Source organism: Protopterus annectens, chromosome 2.part2 (assembly GCF_019279795.1).
Source record: "Protopterus annectens isolate FY-2018-M chromosome 2.part2, PAN1.0, whole genome shotgun sequence".
Classification (NCBI taxonomy): Eukaryota; Metazoa; Chordata; order Ceratodontiformes; family Protopteridae; genus Protopterus; species Protopterus annectens.
The window spans coordinates 1,083,201,190-1,083,224,546 of NC_056730.1; the positions used below are offsets into that span (position 1 = coordinate 1,083,201,190).

The following is a 23,357-nucleotide window of genomic DNA, read 5'->3' on the forward strand; positions in this document are numbered from 1 at the left end:
ATACATACATCATTGTCCCAAAATTCAAAATGCTGACCCTACAGCAACTTCTTCCCATGCTGGGCAAGGAGTGTTGGCTGGTAACTCTAGATCTCAAGGAGGCATACCTGCACGTCCCCATTCGACCAATCTGCAGAAGATACCTCAGATTTCTTGCAGGATCAGAGCACTATCAATTCTCAGCATTGCCCTTTGGCTTATCTACTGCCCAGAGTATTCACAAAATGCCTGGCATCAGTAATCGCCATTGCAGACTACAGGAATTCAAATTTACCCATACCTGGACGACTGCCTGCTACAAGGGGACAACAAAAGCAAGCTGACAACAGATTTACAAAGGGTCATTTACTTGCTACAAGCACTGGGATACACAGTCAATTTACAAAAGTCAAGGCTGATACCATCCCAAACAAGGACATTCTTGGGCTGAATTGGACACAGTAAAACAAATGGCATTCCTAACTACAGAAAAACAAAAGAACTCCTCTTTACTTCTTGGCACTAACAAAACTGAACAAGTTAACAGCAAGAAAAGTACTGCAGGCCTTGGGCTTCATGGCATCATGCATAATCTTGGTCCCATTTGCCAGACTACATATGAGAAAACTACAGTGGTACCTAAAGAATTTATGGTCCCAACACAGCCACAGCCTAGAAACAGAAATCCCACTAATTCCATGCTTAAAACAGGAGTTCCTATGGTGGGCTCAGGCATGCCAGTCAAACCCAGGCCTACCCTTTCGCAGATGTCAAGCAAGCCAGACCATCACAACAGACGCTTCAGACCTAGGATGGGGGGCCCACATGCAGGACAAATGCGTGCAAGGATTGTGGACACAGGATCAACTTCACCTGCACATCAACCTAAAAGAAATGCTGGCAGTAAAACTGGCAATCCAAAAATTCAGACCATTTCTCAAAGAGGGCCAGTTGATGATAAGGACAGACAACACCACAGTCATGTGGTACATCAACAAACAGGGAGGCACTCATTCATAACCCCTATGCAGAATGACTTTGGAGCTGTGGACCCTGGCACTCAGCTACAACATCCAGTTACAGGCAATATTTGTACCGGGAAAAGAAAATACTCTAGCAGACATATTAAGCAGAACCACATCGGATGCCCACGAATGGAAGCTGCACCCGGACATTTTCAAGACCATCTCAAAGAAATGGGGAATGCCTCAGATAGATCTATTCGCATCACCTCTCAATCACCAGCTCAAAAAATTCTGCACAAGGACATTCCACCCACTAGCATGGAAAGTGGATTCGCTCTCCTTCAGCTGGAAAGGCCTAACAGCATATGCATTCCCACCTCTTCCCTTGATACACAAAGTACTACTAAAAATCAAGGAAGAACGTCCAAGGATAATCCTGATAGCTCCAAACTGGCCAAGACAACACTGGTATCCACTGCTGAGGAGCATGTCTCGGAACAATATGTGGCCAATACCCCTGATGCCTTTGATGCTAACTCAGAACAACTACAGCACCATACATCCAAACCTAAAAACGTTGCAACTGACTGCATGGAACATCACATAGCAGCAGCTAATCCAGAACTTTCCCAAAGAGTTAAAGACATTATTCTTGAAGCACGCAGACCTTCAACAAGAAGGAACTATGCTGGAAAATGGAAAAGGTTTGTCATTTGGAGTACTGAAAGAGGAAAAGATGTGTCAAACATAGATATGCCTAACATTCTGGAGTATCTGGCCGAACTTCTTCATTCAGGCCTGTCCTACTCCTCCATCAAGATACATGCATCAGCTATTTCAGCAGAATACAGCTTTGATCCACCTGTTTTTCGCACTTTGCTCAGGCAGTTCCTCAGAGGAATCAAGAATGTAAAACCTCCAAGGAAACCACCATTACCAGCTTGGGACTTAAACTTTGTGCTAGAAAAGTTGACACTATCACCCTTTGAACCAGCAGCAACAGCAGACCTACAACACCTGTCATGGAAAACTGCTTTCCTACTGGCAATTACTTCAGCAAGGAGGGTTTCAGAACTACAGGCCTTAATGGCAGTGCAACCCTTCCTAATCTTCCACCAAGATAGAGTGTCCATGAGGACTAACCCTACATTTATGCCTAAGGTGGTATCCAGAGTGTCTTTAAACCAGGCAATCCACCTACCTACCTTCTTTCCCAACCCACAAAACAGAGGGGAAAGAATACTGCATACCTTGGATGTACGTAGACAGCTACGCTACTACTTGGACAGAACAAAAAGTAGCAGAAAGACTGACCAACTTTTTGTAGCCTATGCAACAGGAAGGGAAGGAAAAGCTATTTCCAAACAGACAATCTCCAAATGGATAGGAAATTGCATACGATTCTGTTACTCCTTCCATGGAAAACCAATTCCACAGAATATAAGACCTCATTCTACAAGGGCAACAGCCACTACCACAGCCTTCTTACGAGGAGTGGCAACCAAAGACATTATTGAGGCGGCTACTTGGACCTCCGTGCATACATTTGCCAAGCATTATAATTTGCCTCTATATTCCAGATCCCGAGCAGGGTTTGCCACTGCTGTACTGCAAGGGATCCTAAACACACCATAATCTACTTTTATCCTCCTCCCCTAGTTGGCTATGGTATTCTACCCAGTTGTTATGACTGCAGATGCATCCATGAAGGACATAGTACAGTTTTGTACCTACCATAAATGTAGATGTCCGAATTGGATAGCATCTGCAGTCAGGATTACCCTCCCTCCTTCCCCTCTGTGGTACTCCTAGGGTGTTTACCCTCCTAATAGCTAGCTGATGGGGGGGAGTCTTTCATGGTGTATTTGTTTGTATATATGTACATACATGCTTATTTGTGTGTTTACCTCTATCTTTTTGGAAACATTGGCATTTATTCAAATTTTAGCCTTCAAGAGGGCTACTGGCATCTGGGGCAAGAAACACTGAGGAAAATGGCGTCGGCTGATGCCTTTATACCCGAAGACCAACAGAGATGACGTCGGGTGAAGTGCGACATCAGCCGAAGCCGGACCCGGACTTTGGAATCCGGCCGACTGAAGGGCTGCCTGACGACAGGACAACCCAGTTGTTATGACTGCAGATGCTATCCAATTCGGACATCTACATTTATGGTAGGTACAAAACTGTACTTTTGTGCATGTGGCAAAGAGATCACAGCAAGGCTGACCCCATTTGCGGAATATCCTTTCTGCTTCTTTCTTCAGGGATCACTCATGAGGCAGTAGAATTGCCCTGCTCAGTTTGTCTGCTATCATGTTGGACCTCCGTGGGATGTGCTTTGCTGTCAGAAAGCACTTGGTAGAGGTTGCCCACTGCCATACTCTCAGGGCCTCTCAACATAGGGGGTAAGATTTGGTTCCTCCTTGTTTGTTGATGTACCAGACTACTGATATGTCCATCTGGATTGCAATGGTCCCTAGAGGGAGAGCGTCTTGAAAGGACTGCAACGCTAGAAGTTCCGCTCTCATCTGTAGGACATTGATATGCAGATTGGCCGTGTGTTGTGTCCATTTGCCTTGGGCTGTCCTTGCCTGATAATGTCCCCTCCCACCCTGTCAAGGAAGCCTCTGTGGTCATTGTGGCAGTTGGAGTTTGTAAAACAAAAGGTCAGCCTATCGTTACCGAATGCGATGTTAACTACTACTGTAGGGCCTTTTTGCAGGTGCTCGTGATTATAATCTGATGAGACATTGGTAGATTTTGAAAAGACCACTGTGTGAAAAGGAGCTATTGATAGAGGTGTTGATAAAGGATGCCTTAAAGGGCTCCGCAAGTGGACATAAGCGCATCCAGGAATGTCTCCTGAGAGCGATTCCTGAAGCCGCTGCTCTTCTTGCTCCATCAGCTGTGTATGAAACCAGATGCATGGACGAGTTTACTATGGAATTAAGGGTAGAGAGTTGGGAGTATACTTTGAGACCACCGCAGCTACTGAGCCCTGAAGAGCATCTCCAAGCTCTTTAATCAGATCTCTTTGTAGCCTAGTGAAGTACGTAAGATAATTTGGTGACATAATGGCAGAAGTCACTGAAGTAAACATGCACTTCCCATATCTATCCATTACCCTGGAGTCTTTATTCAGGGGATGGACAGACGTTGAAGATGTTCTTCATCTCACATTGCTGCAGTCCTTACTTATGGGTAGTCCGCTGTCCTCGGTCGGCCCGAATACCAAAGTATTAGGCTGACGTCGGTCATGGGCGCCTAGATCTGACATCAGAGCGTCAGGGTATAAAGGCGCATGACCGACGTCATATCCTCAGTCTTTTTTGCCGCATGGTCCGATGCAGAAGCAGCGTTGCAAGTGCCGTTCGGCGTTCTGAAATTTTTCATTTTCGGAGTTTCAGACCGATACCAAGTTGGGCTAAGTACCCCGTTGGGGAATATTTTTGTTTTTTCTTGCCTCAGTTACTTACAAGATGTCAGAAAAAGTGAATAATTGTATTTCTTGTGGGAAACAGATACCGCATAGGGATTACCACTCGCTTTGTATTCCTTGTTTGGGACCGGAGCACGACGTAGTCGGGTGTCGTTTTTGTGCTAGGTTTAATAAGCGCACTATAAAACGGAGATTAGATTGCGCTAGGTTAGTCTTTGGCAAGAGGTGTAATTATAATATGCCGTCGGATGTTCCGACGCCTGCTTCTTCTAAGAAGCGCAAAGACAAATCTTTAAAGCCTAGGCAGGATGATTCGTCCGTTTCGGACGCCGGACCGTTAGAAGCTACAGCTGAACAAATGGATCTGGCTGAAGTTTCTGTTGAGTCCCAGGGGGAAACTTTGATTTTACAAGATGTGGCCTCTCAGGAGGCAGGTCAGGCTGAAGGGGCCTCTCAGGTTACTATTCTCCCTTCTATGCCTAAGGTGGTTAGGCCTTCTGTTACTGTTTCTAAGGCTCCTTCTAAGGGCAGGTCTGTTTTGCCTTCCTCTGGTGTTAGTTCTGGTTCTTCAGGGTCTGTGCCTAAAAAGCACATGCTTAAAATGGCAGAGGATTTGATTACTTTAATTAGAGGTTCTATGCCCCCTCCTGATAAGAGGCCCAGGATGCAGCCAGAGTTGGAAAGTTTGGAGCAGGCCTCAGATGATTCAGAGTCTTCTGCTGAAGACATTCAAGATTTCCCTCCTTATTCTGATTCTGATGCAGAGGATTCCACTCCTTCTGCTTCTCCTCCAGAGGATTTCTCATTTTCAGAAACTCTGCATTCCATGAGGGAGCATTTTAAGTGGGAAGGACAGGATTACTCTGATTCACGGAAGAGACTTAGGGAGTTCTTGTTTTTACCACAGCATAGACCCTTAGCTATACCTCCGGTTTTGGATGTTGTTTCAGATGTTTTTTCGGAAGCTTCCCTTAATCCGGATTCTGTGCCTCCTGCCCCAGTTAAACCGGACAGGTATTACAGGGTGCCTGAGGCTCATAAATATCTGTACAAGAGTCCTAGGGCGGACCCAGAAACTATTAGTCAGGGGCCTAAGGGTGTTAGAGCCTCTGTTGTTAAGAATCCGGTTCCTCTGGATAAGGAAGCTAGAGCCTTGGATAGATGGGGTAAGAAGGTGTATACCTCTTCTACTTTAGCAATGAGAGCTTTGAACTGCCAGTTTCATATGTTGAAGTATCAGAATTTCCTCCTTTCTCAGCTAAGATCGAAAGTGGATGCTTTGGCAGAGGGCATAGAGTGTAAAGAATTGCAAGATTTAGTGCATGTTTCTGAACAGGTGGGTAAGCACTCTTTGCAATGTGGTTTTGATGCTTTACAGGCTTCTTCTAGGGTGGCTGCCACTGGTTCAGTTATTCATAGGCACGCCTGGCTTAAGGATCAGAATTTGTCTGAACATGTTAAGTCTAGAATTCTGGATGCCCCTTTACAGTCTGAAGTTTTGTTTGGTCCTCCTGTGGAGTCGGTCTTAAAGAAAATGGAAGACAAGGCTAAATCTATGCAGACTGTTAAAGATTTTTTGCAGGTACAACCTCCAAAGTTTAGTAGAAATTGGCCTACTAAGGGGTGGACGTACCCTTCTTCTGATTCTCAGTCTAGGGGTAGATCTAGGCGTGGTAGGGGCAGAGCTCAGAGTACCTTCAGGCCGAGACAATGGAGTTCGCCTGCTCAATCTACTGGTGAGGGCAGGGGCCAGTCCTTTCGTAAACAGGCCCAATGACCTGCATTTCCAGCTGCCAGATTCTTCTGGCCTGGCAGCTCCTTTGGGAGGAAAGTTGGCTCTTTTCAAGCAAAATTGGCATTTAGTCACCCAGGACAAATGGGTGTTGGACATTATAAACCGAGGTTACAAGTTCTATTTCCATACCATGCCTCCTTTCAAAGGCATGCCAGACGTCCCTCCTCGGCAAAGGATAGAGGCTCACAGACAAATTTCTTTACTTCTTCGAATAGGAGCTATACAGCCAGTTCCTCTGTCAGAAGTGGGCCTAGGATTTTATTCTCGCCTGTTTCTAGTTCCAAAGAAAGGGAACACGTGGAGACCAATTTTGGATTTATCTATCCTCAACACTTACCTGGACATTCCAAAGTTCAAGATGTTGACTTTACAACAACGTTTACCTCTGTTGGGAAAAGATCACTGGATGGTTACTCTGGATCTCAAAGAGGCTTACCTTCATGTTCCTATCAGGCCCAGTTGCAGGAGGTACCTGCGTTTTCAGGCTGGAAATTTACATTATCAGTTCTCTGCATTGCCCTTTGGCTTATCTACTGGGCCCAGAGTGTTCACAAAGGTTCTGGCTCCAGTGATAGCCTTTTTCAGACTAAGAGGAATACAGATTTATCCTTATTTGGACGATTGCCTGATTATTGCACAAGAAAAGGACGAACTTCTTCATCATCTACAGTATGTGATGGCAGTGTTAAGATGCCTAGGGTATTCTGTGAACGAAACAAAGTCCAGTCTAGTACCCTCTCAGGACATGTGCTTTCTGGGTGTGAGACTGAATACAGCTTCCCAGATGGCTTTTTTGACCCTGGACAAACAAAGAAGCCTTTCTCTTTATTTCCATCAAATGTCTCTACGGTCCAGGCTGACTGCAAGGACAGTCCTTCAAGCCTTGGGGTTCATGGCATCTTGTATTCTGGTGCTTCCCAATGCCAAATTGCATATGAGGAAGCTTCAATGGTATCTCAAAAATGTATGGACACAGCACTGCCAAGATCTAGACACTGTCATTCAGATAATACCTTGCATTCAGAAGGAGTTTTTGTGGTGGGCTCAGGAATGTCACCTAAACAAGGGACTCTCTGTGACCCGCCAGAGGCGAGTCAGATTCTAACGACAGATGCCTCGGACAAGGCTTGGGGAGCACACCTCAATGGAAAATGGGTGCAAAACACGTGGCCTGTCAAACTCCAACATTTGCATATCAACTTGAAGGAAATGTTAGCAGTCCAGTTTGCATTGATGGCTTTCAAAGATTTACTTCACCCAGGGCAGGTGTTGATTCAAACAGACAACACTACTGTCATGTGGTACATCAACAAGCAAGGGGGAACCCATTCTTACCCTCTTTGCAGGCAAGCGATGATTTTGTGGGAAACTGCTCTCAATCTACACCTCAATCTTCAGGCAAGGTTTCTACCAGGAGCACAGAACTCCTTAGCAGATGTGTTGAGCAGACAAATAGTGGATCCTCACGAGTGGAAATTGGATCCTCATGTATTTCAAAAGTTGACAGTGTTATGGGGAACTCCAGACATAGATCTGTTCGCTTCTCCACTGAATTACCAGTTGCCAAAGTTTTGCACAAAAATGTTTCATCGCACAGCTTGGAAGGTGGACGCTCTATCATTCAGTTGGAACAATCTGCATGTATATGCCTTTCCACCTCTGCCTCTTCTGCCCAAGGTACTTTTGAAGGCCAGACAAGACAAGCCAACCATGATTTTGATAGCACCGGATTGGCCTCGACAACACTGGTACCCACTACTGAGGAGTTTAGTACGAGAACCTCCATGGCCTCTGCCTTTGATTCCACACCTTTTGTCACAAGAGGACAGTCACTTCCTCAATGTCAAGATTCAGTCTCTGCATCTAACAGCCTGGCATATTCTGTTTTAGACTCTGGAGGGTCTCAGCTTCCACAACAAGTTTTGAATGTTATTTTGGAGGCCAGGAGGCCTAGTACCAGGAAGGTTTACGCTGATAAATGGAGGAGATTTTTATTTGGAGCAAAGGAAAGGACTTTGATGTCTCCAGACCTGATTTAAGTGTTGCTCTTCAATATCTTACTGAGTTATTGGACAAGGGTTTGTCTTTCTCCTCGATAAAGGTCCATGCTGCAGCCATTTCTGCTCACTATGATTGTGACCCTCCTTTATTCTCTCATCCTTGGTTTAAGCAATTTCTTAGAGGGCAAAGAATATAAGACCCCCATGAGAGCTCCTACTCCTGCTTGGGATCTCAATTATGTGTTGGAAAAACTTACTCTACAACCTTTGAGCCTGCAGCTACTGCCGAGTTAAAGTATTTGTCATGGAAAACTGCTTTTTGTTGGCCATTACCTCTGCAAGAAGGGTTTCTGAATTACAGGCCCTCATGGCAGTGGAGCCTTTCCTGATTTTTCATAAGGATAGGGTATCTTTATACTAATCCTTCCTTTATGCCTAAAGTGGTTTCTAGTGTGGCCTTAAATCAAACTATTCACTTGCCTACTTTTTATGCAAATCCCCAAAATAAAGGGGAGAAAATTTTGCATACTTTGGATATTCACAGGCAGTTGCGTTATTTGAGCAGAACCAAGGAGTTCAGACAGTCTCAGCAGTTGTTTGTTTCTTTTGCTTTGGGTTCACAGGGTAAACCTGTTTCAAAACAAACTATTTCTAAATGGATTGGGTTTTGTATTTCTTTCTGTTATTCCCATCATGGTAAGGGGATTCCTGCGGGAATCAGGCCTCATTCCACTAGGGCTACTGCTACTTCTACGGCCTTTCTTAGGGGGGTAGCTACAAAAGACATTTTGGAGGCAGCTACTTGGAGTTCTGTGCATACTTTTTCTAAACATTACCACCTTCCTCTTTATTCTAAGTCTAGGGCTGGCTTTGCCACTGCAATTTTACAGGGCATTTTAGCGCGTCCTAATGCTTTATGATTTTTACCATCCTCCCTTTCCGCTGCTTTGGGATTCTACCCATAAGTAAGGACTGCAGCAATGTGAGATGAAGAACATAGTACAGTTTTGTACCTACCATAAATGTAGATGTTCAAGATCCACATTGCTGCAGTCCAATTACCCTCCCTCCTTCCCCACTGTAGTTTGACATGGTGCTATGCTTTAGGTGATGGTTGTTGTTGGGCATGTGTTTGGGAGGTATTCTGTTTTTGGCTGTGGCCTTTCTGGTTTTGACCTTCTGACATCTGGGGCAAGAAAAGACTGAGGATATGACGTCGGTCATGCGCCTTTATACCCTGACGCTCTGATGTCAGATCTAGGCGCCCATGACCGACGTCAGCCTAATACTTTGGTATTCGGGCCGACCGAGGACAGCGGACTACCCATAAGTAAGGACTGCAGCAATGTGGATCTTCGAACATCTACATTTATGGTAGGTACAAAACTGTACTTTTCGGATAACTCCTTCTTGGTGGCCGCCACCACCATGACATCAAAAGGGACTCCTTTAGTAAGAAATGCCTTGTCCTGTGGTGAAGTAATAAACTTGTTGGGCCTCCTAGGGACAGGTGTCACTGTATCTGGAGACTCCCATGCCTTTCAACAAACTAGGTCCATAAGTTCCATCGAAAGGCAGAGTCACCCAAGTGGTGGAGGGCTGAGACCTGAAAGCCTTCAGGTAGATTGATTCATCATCAGTAGGGTTGATGGGCTGCCAGCCACCCCTCTATTTAAGTATCTCCAAGATATCTGCAGAGAGATATCTTCAGAGGGTGACCATGGGGACCCTTCTGACTCATCTAAATCAGTGTCTGAAGTGAATGATTCTTGAGGGGGTGGGTCCAGATGCTTCCTCTTGCTTAGCTTCTTCCTAGGCACCTTCTCAGTGGGAACCACTGGTGAAATCTCAGAAGAGCAGGACTCACCCAATTGGGCTTCCTGAGCCTCTGGGTCTCTACGCTTCTGTGGAATCTGTGATGCAGAAGTAGACGCTGGTGCTTTAGGGAGGAAGTTACCGGTCCTGATGAAGTGGTTCTCCGCGGGGACAATACTCTCCTCATGGCATCGAAGGCACCACAGTCCCAATGCGAAGAAACCCCTGGATCCGAAGAAACAGTGGATTCCCTCGGCACCAAAACAGTGGGCTCCGAGCCAGAGGTAGGTGCCAAACTCTGCCAAAGCCTCGAGAGGCAAATTCAGACCCAAAATATCGGTTCGACTATCCTCCCCGGACCCGACCGGCCAGTGTTGGCCCCTAGACTCAGTTGGCACCGAAGTAGTCAGATATCGGATCTGAAAGCCCTGGAGCAGGAGTCTCTACCGATGGCTCCACTATCATCAGCTCTGAGCACTCCGGCTCCGAAACCTCAAGTTGGATTGGAGGGGGAACAGAAGTAGCAGGGGGTTTAGTCTGTTCTGAGGCTCGAGGGGTCGGAGCCGACTAAAGTTTGGCAAACGCTGGTGTCTGAAATAGCTTCTGCACCACATGATCCATGTCCATGTTAGTCAAGCTCCTTGAGGACCGAGAAGATAGGACCAATGAAGCTATGGATTGTTGTATTGGTGATTTCAATATTGGAGTTGCCAGTTCTAATACCAGGGACTGGGTCCTTGTAGAGACAACTGTCAGCTCTGAGATCACTGGCGCTGAAGTTTTGTCAAACTTAGATGTACTGGGAGATTTTGCTGGCTCCGACGTCCCCAGTAGTAGAATACTTGAGGATTTGGAATGACTGGACTGATTTTCATCCAATTTTTCCTGAAAGGAGGACTTTATTAAACCTCTAACCACTAGTTTGTTCCTTCTGTCATACAAAACACGTGAACTAAACAAGTGGCAGATGGAACAAGTCTCTTGAAGGTGCAATGCACCCAGACAGTACAAACGTTGTGTGCGCTCATCTGTAATGGACATTTTCTGACTACATTTAGGGCATTTCTTAAATCCTGATTTGGATTGTTTAGCCTCTTTATCCTTGTCCTGAGACATTTCAATGGTAACACACACTCCTATACAGCAACACACAGCTGTCACGCAAACAACTAGCTTCAGCCAAAGGAAAATTAGTCTTCTAATTCAAACAGGCTAAATGAACCAATAAACTTGTATATCTAACTATATATAAACTAACACACTAAGAAAAAGGATACATATTTTCATACTCTGATAAATCTGTAACAAACTACACAGCTAAGTCAAACAGGCTATCTAAACAAATAACATTTCTATATATATTTTTAAACTGTCACACACTTTTTAGCAAGGTGTGTGTGCGTGTGTAATATATATATATATATATATATATATATATATATATATATATATATATATATATATAAATTCTCACACGAGGTTATCAAACTAACAGCTAAGGGAATAGGGAGGTTTACAAGGCCTGAAAAAAAAAAAAAAAAAAAAAGCAACAAGGAAATAGAGAAGAAAGATACCTAAAGAATATATAAATACTAGCGATAACGCAAATTACAAGAAGTTAACAAAATCCTAATAGAATATATACAAGCTAAATATTTGAAAAAAAAAATCAAATTCACTGGCCCGAGCTGGTGAATCGCTCCCCATCTGTTGCAGCAACAAATGAGATCTGAGGGAAGCACCAGTGTATCATGGGATAGGGAGTAGACCTCAAGCTGGTTTAAGACCTCAAGCTTTTGCATTAGACTGAGTCGGAGCCAAGGAAGTGCTCCAAACCCAACAGTAAGAATGAAAGGTGAGAGAACAACTTCACATCAACCGTTATAGGCTATAAAGTCATCCCCATCAAGAGCTGGTGGAAATGTGCCAGAAACATAGGAACAGTATTAGGCAAGCCGATCACAGACCATAATAGGTTTAGCAATATATACCCCCTTAAGTAGACACCACACACTTAAGTTCTTGACACCCTTTATGAGTACTTAATTTTGCTCACCTCCCAACTCAAGCCAGAATGGACCAGGCTTATTCGAACATGAGGCAGATTTACTTATCACTTAGGACATGCCAATTCCTCGTAATCCAGTTAACACCCTCAACAAATGGAGCATATCTGGTGATAAAATATACATCCCCTTGTACGCCCCCCCCCCCGTACCACATTTCTTTCTTCTGCTGGTCTTAACATGATGTCCCTTACTATCACCAGCCCTCAAGGGAAAGCACATTAAGAGATCTCAAGAATACTGTTACTCCATTCTCCATAACTTGAGCATTGGCAAAACTCCAGAGCTACATTTTCAGAATCAATATCCTCCATGTAAATCCTGTCCACTAGCAGTAATTCTCCCTAAGGGAGGAACTTGAGTAAATGAACAGGGTGTGCACTTGAAGCTAATAAAAATACATTCTCAGAGGGTGGCTTTCAAAAAAAATCTTGGTCAACAATTTATTTCCTTTAACATGAAGTAACAAATCCAAATATTCAGTTGACATTTTATGACAGTTGCAAGTTAACTTAACATGTTAAGTTGTCAATCTCGCCTTCATTCTTGCTTGATGGGTTCGGAGCCGATCCTCGGCTCCGACTCGGCACTTGCTTTAGATCGAGAACTCCTTTTACCAGCTCGAGGCAGCCCCATATCCCATGATGCAAGGCAGTAAGTACCCAGATCTCGTTTGCCGCTTCGCTTGGGAGGTCTTCTTTTTACCAGCTCCTGGTAAGTTGTTTCACTTTGTGATTTTCAAGCCCCTTTTTAGTCAAAAACTAATTTTTTTATAGTTTAAATTTAATTTCTATCCCTTCCTGACAGAAATTCCCTGTCTTTTTGAATTTGTTCTTAGTTATCCCTATCCCATCCCCCCCCTAATAGGGTGTGTGTGTTGGTGTTTTTTATAGAATACCTTTTGGTATTTTGTGTAATTTAATTTTATTTTGACTGGTGTGTGTGTGTTTTGTGTGTCGGCACCATGTCAAAGGAGAGGGTTTCAGGTTTTAAGAAGTGTGACTCGTGCTGTCAGAAAATGTCTCTGACAGACGGTCACACTTCTTGCCTGTATTGTCTGGGCCCTCTTCACCTGCAGGACTCCTGTGCTATTTGTCACTCCTTCAGCCAGAGAGTCCTGCAGGAGAGACATAAACTGGTTCTTAGGGGCCTTCTTAAGCCGGAGGGCTCTCCGCTAAGTCGGCTCCACCGAAACCAGCAAGAGTTTCCAAGGCCCAGGCTTCTGTTTCTAAGCCTGCGGCCTCGGCTCCGACTTCGCAGAGTCGAGATCGCTCCGCTGGAGCCGATTCTGGCTTGACTAAGCCCGGCACCGATGGCCATCGGTGCCGAACTGTATTGTCCACTTCGGCGTCGGCCCGATCGGCTCCGACACCCATGTGGCACAGGCATCGGTGTCGGCCCGATCGGCTCCGACACCGTTACTTTGGTGGCTGTATCGGCTCGCTGGAGCCGATACATCGAGGCGCTCTGTCGGCTCCGAAATCGGCTCCGACAGGATCCGTAGTGTCGGCTCCGATGGCTCATTCCAGGAAGAGGTCGAGGTCTCCTTCCTTGGAGCCGATACTTTCGGCTCCGGCTTCACCTCTTCTGTCGGAACGGAGCCATCGGAGCCGATCTTCAAGGTCATCCAGGTTGTCTGACCATGACCTAGAGAGAGTGGTCAGCAGATTGCTCAAGTCACAGGTACTGGCCCAAATGCTTCACAGTCCGTCTCAGCAGACGACTGTTGGTCCACACCCCGTTACAGTTCCTCCTTCAACTCTACCCCAGAGCTTGGAGTTGGAGTCTTCGGGCATAGTTACTGCTACGGCTGGAGGACGGATACCCCCTTCTGTTCCTTCAGCCTCTACTCTTATCTCCTCTTCCTTAGAGGGATTCGGTGGTCGGGCTTCCATGGTCTCCTCCGAGGGGTGAGTGGCATCGGACCCTTGTCCAACCCGCTTTTCCCCTTGGAGCCTCGGCCTTGGTGAGCTCGGCTCCGACATCTGCCTCGGATGCTTCCCTTTCGGTGGTCCCTGGAGTTCCTAGCTCTTCGGAGCGGGTTCTCTCGGACCTGCCTGGGAGGGGAGCATTCGAGGTGATGGAGTGTACTGGCCACTGGTATCAGTCAGCAGTCTCTTCCCGTAGCTCCTCCCTCTATTGTACCTGTTGACATCTCTGCCACTTCTCTTGCTACAGGACCCAGAGATCCTCCGCCTCAGGTTTCCCCATTGGGAATTTCCCCCTCTTCCGAGGATTCTCCTGATGTTTCGGGAGATCCTCCTAGGAAGAGGACTTGTAAGAGGAAGCATGTAGACTCCCGAGTCTGTCACGCCGGATACTGACTTTGATGAGTCAGAGGGATCCCCTAGATCCCCTCTGAGGATGTCTCCTTTCAGACATCCTAGAACTTCTGAAACAGAGGGGAAACTGGCCCACCAACAATCCCTCTGAGGATGAGTCAGTATACCTAGAGGCGTTTGGATCTCGGCCCTCCACCTCCTGGGTGTCTCCGCCTTCGACCCCTTATGCAGGTTATTGCACGAAGGCGTGGACAGCTCCTGACTCTGTAGAGCCAGTCCCTAGGAGGCCTTCTAAATTTATCACTGCCCCTAGTGACAAACAATTCCTTACCAAGGGTGTCCCCGCTGATGCCATGGTGGTGGCTGCGGCCACCAAAAGGAACTTGCAGATCCTTCCGTGCCCGTCCATCCTCCTAATAAGGACTCTAGGACCATGGATAGGTACGGCAAGCGGATGTTTTCCTCAGCGACCTTTGCTATGCTCGCTGAATTATCTTTGTCACTTCACCAGACTCCAGAGAGATATCCTGAAAGAGCTGGGAGAAGTAGTTCAGGATCCTACAGGTGCAGGGGCTCAAGAAAGATTGCTTCGCAGCTAGGAACCCTCAATTCCATTGCTAACTCCTCCATGCGGCTAATATCTTATGCTGCGGATGGAGCGAGTAGAGCCGCAGGCACAGGTGTGGCTCTTAGACGCCAAGCCTGGATGCGGCTATGTGATTTTATGGATCCTTTAAGGCCCCTTCACAAATTCTCCCTTTGATGGGTCAGCTTTGTTTGGCCCTCAGGTGAAGGAGACCTTGACCAGGTGTGAGCAGGACGGCAAGACTCTTTCTGCTGTTGGAGTCCGTTTTTCCACCCCTTCTAGGCCTTATCCCAAAGGACAGAAGGGTGGTAAGATGTGGTTCCATAAATCCCAAGGAGTCACGCCGGATTCACGTGGTCAGTTTACCCCTAGAGGCAGAGGGGGTAACAACAACAGTCGCCGCTCTAGAGGCAGAGGGGGTCCAAAACCAGGGAAACAGGGAGCCTCTCTCTGATAAGCCCTTTCAGCATCCCTGAGGTGTTGCCCGGCTGTCCCTCCTTGGAGGCAGTCGGGGGAAGATTATCACTGTACCCAGAAGCCTGGCATTCCCTCACTCAAGACAGATGGGTACAGTCGATCATATCCAAGGGTTACATTATTCCTTTCGAGGAAAGTCCCTTCCCTCAAGTTCCCTTCCAGACGTACCACCCGGTCTAAGGGACATTGCAGAGTTAGAAATCGCAAAACTACTGCAAAAAAAGAGCCATTCAGCCAGTTACAATAGACCATTCAGAGCCCGAATCTACTCAAGGTTCTTTTGGTCCCCAAAAGACGGGAGACTGGAGACCAATATTGGATCTCAGCAGACTCAACAAGTCTGTCAGGAAGACAAGATTCGAATGGTCACTCTTCAGTCAATTCTGCCCTTCTTACAGAAGGACAACTGGATGTGCTCAATAGATCTTCAGGATGCGTACTATCACATCAAAATTCACAGACGCTCCAGGAGATTTTTCCGCTTTCGGCTGGGGTCCAGTCATTTCCAGTTCAGAGCCCTGCCCTTTGGTCTCACTACAGCCCCCAGAGTGTTCACCAAATGCATGGCAGTGGTCACGGCTCACCTGAGACGCCAAGGATTCCAGGTGTTTCCAGATCTCGACGACTGGCTCCTGTCAGCCACCACCAGGCATCAGCTTATACAAGCCAGGGATTACACAATAGACCTTTGTTCTCATTTGGGCATCTCAGTCAACTTCGAAAAGTCATCCTTATCGCCCTGCCAGTCTATTACCTTCATAGGCGCAAACTTAAACACTGTTCGGATGTCGGCTACCCTTACAGAACAAAGAGTTTCAGACATTCAGACTCATGTCAGGATCATTCTGGCCAGCAAGAAAGTACAGGCCAGAATGGTTCTAAAAGTATTAGGTCTCATGGCTGCGGCCATTACTCTTCTTCCCCTGGCTCGATTCTACATGCGCCTCCTTCAGTGGATGCTGTTCACACAGTGGTCATACCAGCAACTCCCAATGCGTCACCAATTCTGGTGACAAACATGCAAAGAACATCTTGCTTGGTGGATCACATCGTCTCAGGTTCACCAAGGCAGATGCTTTGTACCTCCATCCCCGATAGCCACTGTCACCACGGATGCCTCCCTGATCGGGTGGGGGGGTCATTATCAGGGCAGGATGGTTCATGGGACGTGGCAACCGTTCGAGTACCATCTGCACATAAATGTCCTGGAGATGAGAGCAGTGCTTTTAACGCTGCAAGCCCTCAACGACTTTCTTCCCGTAGGGACAATTGCAGTCCACACAGACAACATGTCTGTAGTTTGGTATATCAACAAACAGGGCGGAACCAAGTCCTACCCCTTGTGTCGAGAAGCGCTCAGACTATGGCAATGGGCGATCTCCTCTCATCGGTTTCTGGTAGCAACGCATATCCCTGGGAAAACCAACATTATAGCGGACAGATTGAGCAGAGCTATTCTCATGCCTCACGAGTGGTCTCTCAAGCAATCCATAGCGGAAGAGATTTTTCTGGAATGGGGTCGCCATGTTGCGATCTTTTGCTACTCCCCAAAACAGCAAATGTCCAGACTTCTTCAGCCTCTTCCTCTATCAGGCCATCCCCCAGAGACGCTCTGACCCAGGATTGGCCCCAGGGACTTCTTTATGCCTTCCCCCATTTCCTCTGATCCCTCAGGTGATCCAGAAAGCTACCGCTTTGAGAGCCAAATTGATTCTCATTGCCCCTTACTGGCCTCGACAAGTTTGGTTCCCGTTCCTCCATCATCACCTTTTGGTGCAGCCGTGGCATCTGGACCCAGTGCCAGATCTGCTGATTCACCAATCCGGTCAGCTGCACCGGTCAATCCCTTCTCTCAACCTCACAGCATGGTTGCTCCACTTCCTTCCTTAGCCAGGCTTCCTTTGATCTCTAACCCAGTTAGAGATATCATAGTAGCTTCACTAAAATCCTCTACCAGGAGGATTTACACAAGCAAATGGAACGTTTCTCTTATTGGGCTAAGGCCCAAAATATTGATCCTTTTACTGCCCCTGTTCAGGCAGTTCTGGACTTCTTAGCAGAGATTTTTCATGCAGGCTCCTCTTCTTCCACAGTCAGAGTTCAGTTGGCTGCTATTTCTAATTTTCATGTTGGGATAGCAGATCATAATATTATGTCCCATAGGCTCTGCAGGGCCTTCTTGAAAGGAATTTTCCTACTAAAGCCTCCAATCAGGAATGCTCCTCCTCAGTGGGATCTAAATTTAGTGCTGACATCCTTGATTCTTCCCCCCTTCGAGCCAGCTGTTTCTTGTTCCCTGAAATATCTTTCTTGGAAAACTTTATTCCTAGTGGCTATTACATCTGCCAGGAGGGTGTCTGAACTTCATGCTCTTTCGGTTCGACCACCCTATTTGATTTTTCACAAAGACAGAGTATCTTTGAGAACTAATCCATCCTTTTTACCTAAGGTCGCTTCAAAAAAACAATCTGAATCGATCCATTGATCTCCCTGTATTTTTTCCTAACTGTTCAGATAGAGCTGAACAAAAGCTACATTATCTTGACGTCCACCGTCAGCTTAGATATTATTTGGACAGAACAAAAAAATTTAGAAAATCTGATCAACTTTTTGTTTCCTATGCGGATAATAAAAAAGGCCTTCCTGTTTCTAAAGTGACTTTGTCCAGATGGCTTTCTTCGGTCATCACTGAAATTTATACGATCAGGGGAAAACAGCTGTGCTCAAAACCTAAAGCACATTCAACTAGGAGTTTAGCTACTTCTACAGCTTTTCAAGCTAGACTGCCTTTGGACACTATTTGTGCAGCGCCACTTGGGCCACTCCTCACACTTTTGTTTCCCATTACAAATTGGACTTGGCCTCCAGGGACAGAGCCAGTTTTGGCTCTACAGTCCTCAAGAGTTTGTTCCATTGAGCCACCCAGGATAGAGGTGCTAGGGACGCGTCCCATCAAGCAAGAATGAAGGCGAGATTGACAACTTAACATTAAGAAGTTATGTACCTACCATAACGTTCCATGTTAGTTGTCTTCTCGCCTTCTTTCTTGCGACCCTCCTCCTTCCCCCTGGCCTGGACAGACCTTGTATAAGAAACTATTATGCTAAAGACCATTCAAACCTGGTCCTTTTTTCCATCTGTAAGTTTCTTCTTCCTTTGGGAAGTATTTTATGCTTGGTGTTATTGCCCTTTGTCAACAAACGAGATCTGGGTACTTACTGCCTTGCATCATGGGATATGGGGCTGCCTCGAGCTGGTAAAAGGAGTTCTCGAGCTAAAGCAGTGCAGTCGGAGCCGAGGATCGGCTCCGAACCCATCAAGCAAGAAAGAAGGCGAGAGAAGACAACTAACATGGAACGTTATGGTAGGTACATAACTTCTTATTTAGTTGTAATTATGTCATTGCTTTAACAAGTTATTGGGTGATTTGCAGTGTTTAGTTTAGATTCTTAGATTCATTTTGTAACCTAGATGGCAGTAAGTGGAGGCACTAGTTAGTGTATTAAAAAAGATTCTTATTTTTTCTAAGCATCTGCCTTCAACATGTATATGTTTAAATATTTTTCTTTGAATTTAGTTGAGTAATCTAGTGAAAGTTTTTTTTTTTTTTTTTTTTTTTAAACTTTCATTCTTATAATTTGTTTGTTCCATTTTAGTCATTAAACATTTTCCTTGCTTTATATTTTAAGAGTAGTTTCTCTGTAGCCACTGAGGACAAATGGTTATGTTTTACTAATTTACTTTTAGGGCAGCTGAAGAAGCATTTATAAGTGATGCAGAAGAAAGTCTTCCAGGATCCGAATGGGAACGGGTAGCAAGACTTTGCGACTTCAATCCCAAATCCAGCAAGCAGGCAAAAGATGTGTCCCGTATGCGCTCAGTTCTAATTTCACTGAAGCAGGCCCCATTGGTTCGCTAAACACAGAAAACACTAGTGCTGCAATATTCTACCACCCCCCCCCCTCCAAAAACAAAGACGTTGGAATTAAAAATTTTGTTTGAGTGTTTTATTTTGGACCAAATATTGTGCATATCTTGTTGATCAGTGTTTGTGACGGTGTTTGTGCAGTTTCCTCACTTCACATGAAACTTCTCTGGTAAAAAATTACTGCATGAAATATTCTAAGTTTTACCCCAGAGCTGTAGCTGTTTATCTTTGAGTGTATTATAGACTTTTTGTTGGTTTTGGTCTGTGCATACATTCCAGATACAGTACTGTTTAAGTCAGTCATGTATTGTAAATATATTTGGTGTGTTAACAGCTGGTATAAAATAGCAAAGAACTACAGATCAGAAGGCAGTGCATTAATTTTCTTACATACCTTTGTAGTAACCAATCCGCATAATATACCTGTTTCTTTCATCCATATGAAACATTTTAATGACTTATTTCTCATATTAGTTTAATGGAAGTACATTTTTGCTCACAAATGAGAGCCCACATTAAAGTTTCCATGAAGGATAAAAAGAATATTCTGATAACGGAAATCACCCATTATGTAGCCAAGCCCAGTTTCCGATGCACAGTAATTTGGTGTTGAACTAATTTTTGATGTGCTATTTGGTTCCTTATTTCATTTACTTATATTTTCCAGTTTATGCAATTTGTGTAGTATGGAACCTTATTGTGTATGGGAATACGGTTCGATTATTACATAATCCATTTTTAAGTGAGCTGTTGCATACATGACATAACTGTTATAGTTGAATTTCTCAAATAGGTTTTAAGATGGTATACAAAGCTATTTATAATAAAACTTTTTCTGCATCTTGTATATTCACTTCGTAAATCGTAGTACTAGTACATGACTCTAAACTCGAACTTAACTTTTCTCATGATCTTGCAGCACAGATGAAACACTGCAGAAGGCTTACATGTAGAGTTAGTCATGTAGCAGATTTAAGAGGACTTTCATTTAATTTGAAAGTTAATGCATTTAATATTGTGGTCTGGGTTGTGGCTATAGAGCGTCTGAAAAAGGATAGTTTCATTTACCTGGTTAAACAAACAGACAAAATGTGAAGTAGGGTGTTTCCTATAGGCATAACATGCAAGTACCTTAAATCTTAAAATTCAAAAAAATATGTTGTATAATGAAGAACTGTTTTTTGCATTTAGACTACGTTTCTAACGTGAAGTCTTCTAGAGAAGGAAAACACTGACATTTGCTATATGGAGACATTGTCCAGTTGTACACAGTGCTGTTGCAAGGAAATGTTAAATTGGAATGCATTTCAACCAAAAAGAAAAAAATATTCTAGCATTGGTGTTGACATCTGCTCCCCCAATGTTGGACTGCATCTTACAAACCTTAAACTGGACATAATAAATCCAGGGTCACACTGGCAGAGTAAAAGGGATAGTCAGTTTAGCTGGAGAGCTGTTGGTTTTATTTTTAAGGTTGTGTAACTTCAGCTACGTTTAGTTGGAAGGATATGGGAGGTACCATGTATATAGTGACAGTATTCTGCAGATTGTGCATTTTATGCGTTTCAAAGTTGCTTTGAACTTTCAGTTTTTGTGTGTTTAGATTCACCATGATGTCAACAGCCCTCTTGTAAAAGGTAATAGCTAATCGGGTGTCATCTACCCTGCACTGCTGTTTACATTTGAAGTGGTAAAAAGCAGTTTCTGACATATATTATGCGGAACCCCAAATCAGGTGCTCATCTGCTGGAAGAGGAGACATTTCTGTACATTTTCCCACTAGAATTAAACTATGCAAGTACAGTTTGCAGATGCACAAGCCTTCCACACTTGCTGCTCTGAAACTGCAAATCTGTAAGAAACTGTAAAATGTTGTTTTGGATGGTGGTGGTGATCTTGCAAAGTGGTATTTAAGAAAGTTGAGAGAGCACACCATCAATAAATGTAACAGCCTGTAAAAATCAATGTTGGCATTGAAGTATTGTATTTTCATTGTAGCAGTGGTCTGCAGATTGTTACAATAGCAAGTGTCTGAATGAAAAAAAAAATGATACTGTAGTTTTTACCTGACGTCATGCATACTTTGCTATGCTTGTATAGAAAATATAATTTGTTCACCTTCTGTTATGCTGTTTGACAATCTTGGTGTTTTGTTTCTAGTGTTGCATTGTAATACTTGATTTTCCAGATGTACTGCAATGTTTGTGTCATGTTTTATTGGCGATCAAAGTATCTAAATTTGCAGAGTACTCTGCAGGGAAAGCTACATATGGGTGGTGGTTATTAAAGACCATGTAAAACAGAGATATGTCTGGAACAAATAAATATAATAAGATTTTTAATGCAAGTTTAAGTCTGGATTTAAAATCACTTTTGTTTTTTTCAAGTTTCCCTTCCAAAAGATGAGTAGTGTAGTTGAAACTTATACATTCCTATCAATAATGTGTCCTTTGTGCCGTATCTTCTAAAGACCATTCTTAAAATCCAGATTTTCACAGACCAGCTCTAGGTACCAAGATTTGTGGTTCATCCATGTATACATCTGTTTCTGGTGTTGCTTTTAAGACATTGGTAGTTATATGAATGGAAGAACTGATCTTATGTTGGGTATTTTCAGTGGGGTTAATATTGGCATTTCCTGTTCTAAAGTCTGCAGCTTGCTTATTTTTCCTCTAACTCTTGTGCTTGAGGCATCTTAGCTCCTTCTGCTGGCACACACACTGTTGTGTTGGACTAGCAGAGCATACCTAGCTCTTTTCAGTTCTTTACTCCCACAGTTCTGCCTTGGGATCCTGAGTCTGTTGTGGAAGAGTTTGAGTGTGCAGTGAAAGAAATGTCAGTGAAATTGTATGTCTGCAAGTTCACAACTTAAACTGCACACTGACATTGCCTCTGCTGTGTGGGTATGAGCACTAATGCACTGTAATAACTACCAGCATTTGACCCTACCATCAGAAGTCAAAGGGAGGAGAAACTCCAGGTTTGCTTTATGACTTGAAAGATGGAGGAATTTGAGTGTCCAGCAATCCAGTAGTGGGAATCACTGGAATGGTCCTTGCCTCAAGCCCAGGCTTGTGCTAGAGTACCATAAGAAGGCAAAGATTGCAGAGGACAGCCGACCATAACAATTGGAGACATGTCTATCTATGAGATGTCCTCAATGTTCTTCGTGTTTCACTATTGTAGTCATTGCATTTAGGTTATCTGTTTGTAGTAGCCCTCAGTCAGCCTGATTAACAAAGTCTTGGGTCCTGCGTCGGTTGCGGTCCCTTCTTCCATGACGTCAGGTCTTCAGGGGTATAAAACATGCAGCCGACATCATTACATCAGTCTTTCTTGCAGTGCGGTGCCCGAAGCAGAAGCAGTTCGCAACTGCCAGTTGGCCGTCTCCTGAAATTTTCGTTTTCGAGTTTCAGAACCGAAGTCTTCAACGAAAGATAAGTACCCCATTGGGGAAACTTTTTCTTACTCCTTACCGATGTCAGTAAAAGTTAATAATTGCATTACTTGTGGAAAGCAAATACCTCAAAGATTTTCATTTGTACTGTATTCCTTGCCTAGGCCCTGACCACGACATACCTTGCTGTCTGTTTTGTGCTCTAATCAGTGCACTGTCCGTCGTTTGTATATTTTTGCCTCTAAATATTTCGGTTTTTGGTTTAATTATCCAGAAATGTCATTGGTTAGCCATCCGACTACTGGGATTTCAAAAAAAGCAAAGATAAAGACAGAGACAGGCCGCTGAGGTCCAAAACTGCCGACGACGCTTCTAAGCCAGTCGCCAGTTCGCCGGTACTCAGTGAAGCGCATTCACAGCCCTTGATACCCGCTACTTCTTATTCGCAGGCCTCTACTGAGACCCATTCGGAGTCTGGTTTGCCGCGAGATGCTTCAACTATGGAATCTGCGGATGTCTGTACCGTGGATGGGTCTGGAGATGCTGTGCAGGCACCGGCTTCTGAGGGTGTATTCAGGCCTACGGACTTGCATATTAAACTAATGCCTTCTTCATTTAGGCCTAA

The 23,357-nt window shown here is 44.6% G+C and overlaps 1 protein-coding gene across 2 annotated transcripts in view; it reads left to right on the forward strand.

Moving 5' to 3' along the window:
* LOC122795882 (clathrin light chain A-like) overlaps nucleotides 1-21,682 on the forward strand; it is a 279,023-nt gene extending 257,341 nt beyond the window's left edge. For both annotated transcript variants that reach the window (XM_044064304.1, XM_044064306.1), the window contains one exon: nucleotides 19,155-21,682. In XM_044064304.1, coding sequence (XP_043920239.1) covers nucleotides 19,155-19,326 — 172 coding nt within the window. In that variant the 3' untranslated portion in view covers nucleotides 19,327-21,682. The remainder of the gene's footprint in view (nucleotides 1-19,154) is intronic.
* The last annotated feature ends 1,675 nt before the right edge of the window (nucleotides 21,683-23,357 follow it).